This window comes from Pseudochaenichthys georgianus, chromosome 17, assembly GCF_902827115.2.
Source record: "Pseudochaenichthys georgianus chromosome 17, fPseGeo1.2, whole genome shotgun sequence".
Classification (NCBI taxonomy): Eukaryota; Metazoa; Chordata; class Actinopteri; order Perciformes; family Channichthyidae; genus Pseudochaenichthys; species Pseudochaenichthys georgianus.
The window spans coordinates 26,898,455-26,907,710 of record NC_047519.1 but is presented as its reverse complement, the minus strand read 5'-3'; the positions used below and the strand labels follow the sequence as shown (position 1 = coordinate 26,907,710).

Sequence of the window (9,256 nt, the reverse complement as noted above, 5' to 3'; positions counted from 1 at the left end):
CTGAAATAATGGTTAATCATAAAAAATAAGAGAAATGCATGATTGCCATATTCTGTGGAATTTATAGGCAGAGTTATCAGGTAACCCAACAATGAAAACCCTGATTATTCAAATGAAAATGTCCATTTGTACTTGACAATCATTTCAAAAGGAATTGATAAATAAGATGAGGTTGATTACATTTTGGTTTACAACTCTAAATCTAATTTATCAAATCATAACTTACCAAACCTGTTATACATTGGAATCGGCGGAAATACCAGAGAATTGGAAAAGGGAAGAATGAAGTATGATTCAGCCAAATTGGATGCCTTATTGTTGACATTCAGATTAACATGTTCAGCACTCAGTAATAAAAAAGTAATGACCTACTGACTTGTGTGATTGACAGGTTTGTGATCGGCATCACAAGGATTTATTTGTTTTGAACATATCCCAATTACATTAGCTCAGTCTGGATGTCTCATTGAACTCAAAGCTGTTCTCATATTGCCTTCTTTTTAATTACACAACACTGTTACTTAACTTCAAAATAAAAACAAAGCCAGCAGAGCTAATGTGATGATGTGTTTAGTGGGAAATAATTCAAGAGGAAGTCTATTGTAGACATCTTTTCTTTTTTTATTTAAATCACAAACATCAAAATCCCTTCATTTACACAGGATTACACAATCTCCTAATACTGGCATGGAGCTGCACACCACACCGACTCTGCCAGGAATTAATCGGCGGAGGGGGATAACTTTAGCTCTAAAACAAAACAAAATCTACCCTTATTAAAATCAAGATGAAGAGCTTGAATGACCAATCTCCTGTGTAAAGCTTTTTGCCTTTTTCAGGAAAATGACTGTCTCATGTGGGTGTGACACTTTGTATCTCCCCCTTTCACAGACTGAAGGACTCAGAAGTGAGATGGGTCACGTCCAGCACTGCTCCTCCTCTTTTGGTGCATGACACCCACCTCCCTTGGCTTAAAATATGTGAGGATTAGGGGAGAGTCTGGTGAAAACCGATGTGATGTCGCCATGTGTAGTGTATGCATTTGCTCTTGAAGCAGGAAGCATATAACATTCTTCATATTGCCTTCAGCATTTTATCTCTATCTTCCGTTTGTTCAGTATGAAAGTTAACTTTAAAATCCATTCTGTGTAAACAGAGGGTCTTCAAATTCATTACACAATAGCAGAACATTCACATCATACACTTCAGTATACATTTATCTTTTTTTAATTGCTTTATATTTTCCCTCTATAGGCCTATATGCAACACCTATCTTGAGCGTTTAGTGTTCAGAAAAAAAAACATTTCAACCAGCACCCAGATGGAAAAAAACTAATGATATACTGAATAATCACCAATTCAAGTATTTATTTCATTATAATATGGAAACTGTTTAAGCATATGTTGTGTTCCTGTTTTGTCATCCCTTGTCAATAAAAGGAGAGGCAGCTTCTTGTCTCAGTCTTAAAGCAACCCAAGTCTGCTGTTGATGTTTTCATAGCCCAGTGGCCGCCTTGCACCATAAAATGAGATGAGAGCCGCGAAAGACACAGACAACTGCTACTGTGGCTCAAATAGCAGCAGTTGGAAAGCTTTGAAGTGGCCCTCTCATGTCCACTCATGTCACAAGTTGCAGAGTTCAAGTTTGTTTGCTCCTCGCTTTCAGGGTTTTTCTTCTTTGTATAAACATTATGTTATGCTAAACTTCAGGTGTAACATTTATATTTATGCATGTATTTGTGTAAATGCATATTTTAGTGTGTGTTATGTTATGCTAACATGCAATGTAATTTATTTAATTAATCAGAAGGATTTTCCAATTCACCTGGACAAACACAAATGTATTGATTTAATGTATTATGTTGTTATATTGAGTTGTAATCAACTTAATTATAACGTGTATTTTACAAAGAGCCATGTGTTTGGCAAACTTAAAAAAAGTATTTTATTCAGGGGATAAAATCCACTGTTGAGTCGGCAAATAGTTCATTTGTGTAGGAGTTGTTTGTTTATAAATTGTTTAACAATAAACTGCATTAATTTACCTTTATTCCTGTTGTGTTGTGATTTAATATCTAGAAATAATAGTCTTAAATGTAATCTAAGAATACAATGTGCTCAGACAGCATGGAGCTTTATTTCTCCATGGCCATTCAGAGTTAGAAGAAATTAAAATCCGTCAAGTATGAGAGACTTTCATAAATACATTCATAAAGCGAAACTACACTTGACAATACATGACTGTATGCTGTATAATTGGGACATTCAAGTGCTCGCGCGTAAAATGTACTATAATTAGAAACCGCAGGCCCGAGCAGGAGAAAAGCAGGTTTTGTGTAACTTGAAGGCAACTCTGTTCGTTTTTTAGGTATATCGCCAAGGCTGTCGGGTTATTCGCAGGTCGGCCGTTTCCCGTCGGACTGAATTCACAGTACCCCATTATCCCACCGTCCCAGAGCCTGCACGAGGTCTGCGTGAGTTCAGCTCCTCTGACTTTAACATGCTGCACGATTTCAACATTTTATCCAGAAGCCTTGTTTACACCTCGTCGCTCTGTGTGTTTTGACAAAGCCAGGTCAATCATTATTCAAAAATTATCATTCGTCTTTAAAATTAGACATGCGGGATAGGAGGCTGCATGCAGCAGTGATTTTCCCCTCTGAGGAACAAGTGTTGGACCTCCAACCTTTCACTGGTTTGGCCGCAGTGCAGACAGAGTTTGCGTCTATATGGACTCCTAATTAGAAACAGATGGCGCTGGAGCTCAGGTCTGGTACACTAACCGAGAGTTAAAACAGCGTTTTCCATACCGAGCTGAGCTGGTCAGTCAGCAGTAGCCTACAGGTGCACACCGTCTGCGAAACTATATCCATGTGTCATCCCGTCTAGCCTACTCCTCCTGAGATTTGTTTTTTTTTGTTAAACCCAAAGGCCTATATCTATTAAACTCAGTTCCAATAAATACAGCATATTTGCTACAAAACGGCACGAAATAACTGTATCTATAATGTCAATTGAATTCCAGTTAACACTGCACTACCAAGCATTATGGCGTAGCTATAATAATAGTGATAACGTTTTATAGTGCAGGTTTTCATCCGATAGCCTCTGTGGTTGTGCATCAACAGCTCACATGATTGTTACTTACAGCAAATGAGTCATAAAAGACACCACGGGTTTGCGAATGATAAGTCCATAATTAAGTTGATAATTAATGCATTAAGTTGAAAATGTATCCATGCTATCTAAAAAATTATATTGTTCTTGTTTGTTTATTTTTGATCTGCGTTTCTTGAACTTTGACCTGCCATTACACAGACTTGACATCTCTGGCACTTAACAGTGTGAACATTGTATTCATATTACATGATAATCAGGTTGTTTTATTTTTTTCCAAATGTATCTTTTCGCTATAGGACAAAAAAGCAATACATATGCAACGTTGAAGAGTCTTAAATATTTTATATCCGTTTTAAAATGGTAGTAAATGTATCGTTTTGGTTTGTAAAATATTAAAAGTGTGGCCAACATGGACGCTTTTTGTCTTTGCTATTTGATCCAAATCAGTGAGGGAAGTTGTGCATTCAGGAATGTAGCGGCACGTTTTTAGGAAAAAACAGAGTGAAGGGCTGAAAATAGGGGTTCACAAATGTGTTGGTGTCAGGAAGCCCCACTATACTGAGATTTAACCTCCATACCAACTGATTTATTTCGTATGTCTTGTAATTGCACTGTTGCACTTGCGATTTTAGTTTTTCATACATTACATAATTTAAAAGTTGTGTATATGTTATGACAATAAACCTTTAAATGTTGATGAAATATTGAATCAGTTTTGCTCGTAAGAACAAAATATACAGTCTGTACTGTATTGGGACGTGACCATACAGCAAACACTAAACGTTATTTTCATCGCTATTATAAGGGAAATGAAAGTGAAATAACACCTATTTTGCTGTGGGACCCCTTGGGACAGTATGAGGACAAGAACGGCATAGGCTCATTATTATTTACAGTAGGCCTATCTGCTAATTGGCATACTTTAGAAGTTATCATTTTGCATAAGTTAGCATTTTAACGTCTTTCAATATCTATGGCATAACGTGATTTCTGAAAATGTTATTGCATTACCTATCATTTTCAGAAGAAACTCACACGAAGCTAAGCTTTACTCTCTCTCTTTCTTTGTGTGTGTGCTATGTCCTGTTACATTGTTGATGGTGCTCTGGCGGCCGACATCCTCCTCATTGACCCCCGTCTCCCTCTCTGCCTTTTCCGTCTCATGAAAAACGATTCCAGCTCTCTGATTGAATTTTATTCCTTCCTGACCTGGTGTATTCTGTGAGGGCGCCATCAATCTTTTGACTAACACGACGTTTGTTTATTAGGCTTTATACTCGGGAACGTATCTAATGACTTTTATGTGCCTGATTATAGTTGGTGCAATCGGGAGTCTATGGAGAGACATAAGAGCAGCACTTCATTGCAATCCATTGATATCTACACTCTTGTTGTTCTTAGTTGTCTTTGTTCACAAAAACACCATGCCAGTGAGCCCTGCAAAGTCTGAACTATGCACATGACCTGCAGCTACTCACAAGACGGTTTGTTTGATGTGTCTTCTCGAGGCCTGAATGCTGCCGAAAAGGATATGAGGAAGCCAGTCTAACCCACCTTCCTTTTTTTATAACATCGTTTTAGTATCATATTTGGTATTGTAGTTTTACTAGCACTTGTTATTGAGTGTGCGTCTGTTACAGTATATGAAGTATACAAAGCATCTGAAATACTCGGAAAGTCAGTGTAGTTGCGAAACAAATCAAGTATCTTACTTTAGAATGTTAAAGTGCAAACAAATTGTAAATTATTAGTTGTATTATTATTATTATTATTATTATTATTATTATTATTATGACAGGGGTTATCGTTTTTAATCCGATGTATTACCAGATGTGAATATTTCCGTGTCACATATGCTACTGTATATAAAAACTCATATTTTCTGTTTATAGTTGTGCGGTTTTGAGAAAGAACATATTTATTATTATTTGTAGTATTATTATTAATATTAATATTATTATCTTCATCATGATAATTACTATTATTATTATTATTATTATTATTATGATAATTGTCTTTGTTTGAACTATAACAATGTGCAATTTTACGCACACGTTACGCACAAACCTATCGATGCAAAAACGATTTTAATGTCTTTAAAATGCTTTATATATTAGTAACATTTAAAATAAGTATATATCTGTGCTAAATAAATAGTTAAAATCCTTACATTCCAAATATTATATACTATTGATTATTATATAAAAGAAAACAAGATCAATTATTATAAAACAAACTTTGATTTGATTGTCGTCTTGTTTGTTCGACATGAATTTGATTTCAATTAAACTATTGCCATAAATAAACGTTAGAATACTAAATATATGCCTATTTCACAGTCATTTATGAGTTTCCATTTTAAAGTGATTAATAGAGATTGATTCCCATTGATTAAACGTCACTGAGGAAAATGTTTGAGAAAAATCTCAACTATGATCATAATAAAACATCAATCCGGCTTTTCAAGTACAAAATAGTCAATTTAATAAATAATGATTATTTCAATTAAATATCCACATACGCTGAAAAAAGTGAGTCACTTATTTAAAAAAACAAAACGTGACGCTCGTTGTCTCCATTCACGTCAGACGGTGAGAATACAAACATCAAAACTGAAGTGACAACGGGACTATCTTTGGCATGTGCGGTATGATATTAAGTAGGTCTAAGCACTGGTATGCGCCAGTAAACACACAGCGCAATCCAAAACAAAGTTGTGCTGTGTGCAGACTGATTCCCAGGTCTATAGGCCTCAGGTCAACATCATCACATATAAATCAATATACGCTATTCTATTACGACAATAAAACAAGTGAAATATTAATGATAAGAAGCATAGAAATAAACAAAACGTGTTCGCTTTTAGCGTGTGCTGTGGATACATATTCGATTTTTGCTCAAAGATTGTTCTCTGCGAAAATGAGAAGCAACATATGCTTCTGGGCATAACAACAAGAAGATATTTAGTAGTTTGGTTGTGAGAGTAAAAAACACCTATTTAAGATGTGAGTTTGCAGGAGGCTACAGTACAAATATATTGTGATGAGCACACAGAAATAACATCTATATCTCAGAGGGTCAGATCAGATTGATTACAAGGCCTATACGTCACTTACAAAACTAACACGGGCCAGACTGAGTGTAAAATATCACTAGCCTGTATTTAAATCTTTAAGAAACGAGGCATAACTTTAACTCACATAAAATGACAATTTATTAAACAAACAAACAAATCCTTCAGAATACTTTTCAACAAATGAAGAATCTTTGAAATAGTACGGCGATATACACGTTCCTTTTTCTTACTTGTATAATGGAACAATTGTTTGGACAATTAAGGCAATTCAATTTAGAAACACTTTTTCTGGTGTTTGGTCCATAATACTCGGCTACATTTTTTTTAGAAATAAATTAATATATGCAATTTACACATCCATGAAAACTGGCATATCCTTAGCATATCCTTAACATAATCACATCGCGCCACAGAAGCAAAGAGAGACTTACGTGTTATTTAACACTGTTCTTTAGAAAAACCAAGATCAAGTCTTTTTTCAGTTTTTTAGTTTTCTGTCTCATATTAGTCCTTATGGTATTGGCAGGTGAGAGTGGGGAAAACGTTGGATTTCACTGGAAGAGTTCAAACCCCGTGAGGAAAATATTGAGCCTATAACTTTTTGGTCAGAACTTGCTGCAGTCATATACGAAAGCTCCCGAAGTGCGATAGATGGGTTGGCTTGGTGGGAATGACATCTGACAGCTGTTATTTCCATTCACCGGTGAATTATTCAAGCCAATTCTTTGGGATTCAAACATCTCTCGGACTGAATGGAAGTTCTGTTGCTGTGCTGGGTACGCTGCACCCAGGTGACCCAGGTCTCCGGCCTGGTTGAGGTACCATGAGGTCAGCCTCCCTTGGTGGGGATGGTGGCCCTCCTGCCCAGAGTTTAGATTACCGTGGTTCATGGAGGATGAGGTGGTAGTGACTGAGTAATCTGGCAACGTTTCGTCCACGGTGGTGCTCGGTGCCAAGTGGCTAGATCTGTCCCCGGCGTACAAACTCATGGCTTGCATGTTACAATGATAGGTTGCATTGGAGGTAGTGGAGATGGAGTTTTGGTTACAGGGCGAGCTATAGACAGATGTCTGATTTGGAGAATAGTTTAAGGACAAAGACGGTGTTATACCTGTCCTGGTGGAGGCGGTGAGGCTGGAGGTGAGCTCTGAGGGCCCTTGTGGAGACCCCCGAAGGGAGGTCATAATGTTGTCTACGCTGAAGCCCTGCGTCGAGGCCTGGTTGTGGTTTTGGTGGTGCTCGGAGCCGTCCATGCCGATGGACCTATTGGAGGGGATGCTGTGAGGGCTCCCACTGGACATGCTGCTGCTGCTGTCCGGACTCTCGATTTTGGGCACGGTGCTCAAAGAGGGCGAGTCGGACTGCGGCGGAGTGACTGACCCGTTCTCGGTCTTAATATCCTGGACCCTCACAGGCTTAGAGCCCTGCACAGCCTGCTCCTGCTCCCGGCCTTGCTGCCTCGGCGGCACATCCTTCTGCAGGCGGTCATCTTTGTCCTTCAACACGTCCTTCTTTTTGAACCGTCGTCTCCTTCTCAAGAAGCTCCCGTTTTCAAACATGTTGTAAGAGTCTGGGTCCAGGGTCCAGTAGCTACCTTTACCGGGTTTTTTATCATCTCGAGGCACTTTGACAAAACACTCATTCAGCGACAGATTGTGTCTTATGCTATTCTGCCAGCCCTGCTTGTTGTCACGGTAAAATGGAAACCTCTCCATAATAAACTGGTAAATCCCATTCAGGGTCACCTTCTTGTCAGGCGAGTTTTGGATAGCCATGGTGATGAGAGCAATGTAACTATAGGGGGGTTTGACCATATCCTTGGGCTGAGGTTGAGGGGTGTACGGTCCATACGCACGGGCCATGCTGGCAGGGTACTGGTCATGAGCCGCATGAGAGTACATGTTCATGGGTGCGGGCATCCCCGTGTATCCCCCACCGGCAGCGGCCCGGTAGTAGCCCTGGTCGCTGCTGATGTACGGCACGACGCCCAGGGAGTTGGGACTCGAGACGGAGTAGCGAGCCTGCATGTCTTCACTCTGATCCGGCGAAAATAAAGCTCCAAAATACGCAGACGGAGAGCTCCACTTCTCCTCTTCTGAATGCTGAGGCGCTAAAATCACAGTTCCTCACTGCTCACAAAAAGGGAATGAGTGAGCAATGTCTCAACAACAGTTCAACGTGCTGGATCTCAGTGTTTAAGCTGTCCCCATCTCTGTCTCTATGAAACGCGCATTGAAAAAGTTCTGAACTTTGAACATCCGTCACCAGAGAGGACTTTTGCGCAGTTAAATTATTTCCTTCTTTTTGCTGCCAGTGGAGCTCCTCCCCGAAAAGTGGACGAGCCGTCCAATGGGAAGTGAGCGAGCAAGAAAGCTTCTGACCACACTCAGGGCTTTTAGAAAAACGAGAGGAGGTGTCGGTAACTCCCAGCCCACTCCAGCCAAGATTTCAGACGTGACAGTGCCACTTGCATGTACACAATCAGATCATGGAGTTCATATTTGCACATTTTGTCTCAAAAGAAAGACCTCTATCATGCCTTTTGCTGGCTTAAGAAACCAAATAAGTTATTTTTCAAGTTTAAATATATACAATATGAATTAGAACATTTTACCAACGTTATAGACTACTGGTATTTTTCTTTACATTTACTAAGTTCGCAGGGCATTCAGTTTTTTTATTTGGCATGCTTCTGGCTTCCATGCTAACTGGACTATTTTGATTAGAAAGAAAGAAACACCAATACACCAAACGGCTTCGTTTACATCCAGTTTAAAAATATCTTTAAAAGTGGATTTCACACTCAACACCAGCAGCAGATCACAGAGATCAAAGCAGGGCAGAGCCTCGCATCGTTGACAGTGGGAGGTTAAGTGATATCTCATTACAACAATTAAAAGACAGTTTGGGCTACGAGTCGCCGGAGGTGTGAGAAGTTTATTCAAGAAAAGCTTTATAAAGCAGGGAACCAAATGGGATGAGCGTGACACCCAACATGAGGAGCTTTTCATCAAAATGTTTGAATATCTGTTGTGTTGGGGTGTTGGATGCCTATTAAGA

At 39.0% G+C, this 9,256-nt stretch overlaps 1 protein-coding gene across 1 annotated transcript; it reads right to left on the bottom strand.

Annotated features, from left to right (window-relative positions):
- Nucleotides 1-6,310: 6,310 nt before the first annotated feature.
- Nucleotides 6,311-8,481, bottom strand: foxc1a (forkhead box C1a). Its single transcript, XM_034105291.2, has one exon. The coding sequence runs from the start codon at nt 8,221-8,223 to the stop codon at nt 6,802-6,804; it is 1,422 nt and encodes a 473-aa protein (XP_033961182.1). The 5' UTR covers nt 8,224-8,481; the 3' UTR covers nt 6,311-6,801.
- Nucleotides 8,482-9,256: the final 775 nt, after the last annotated feature.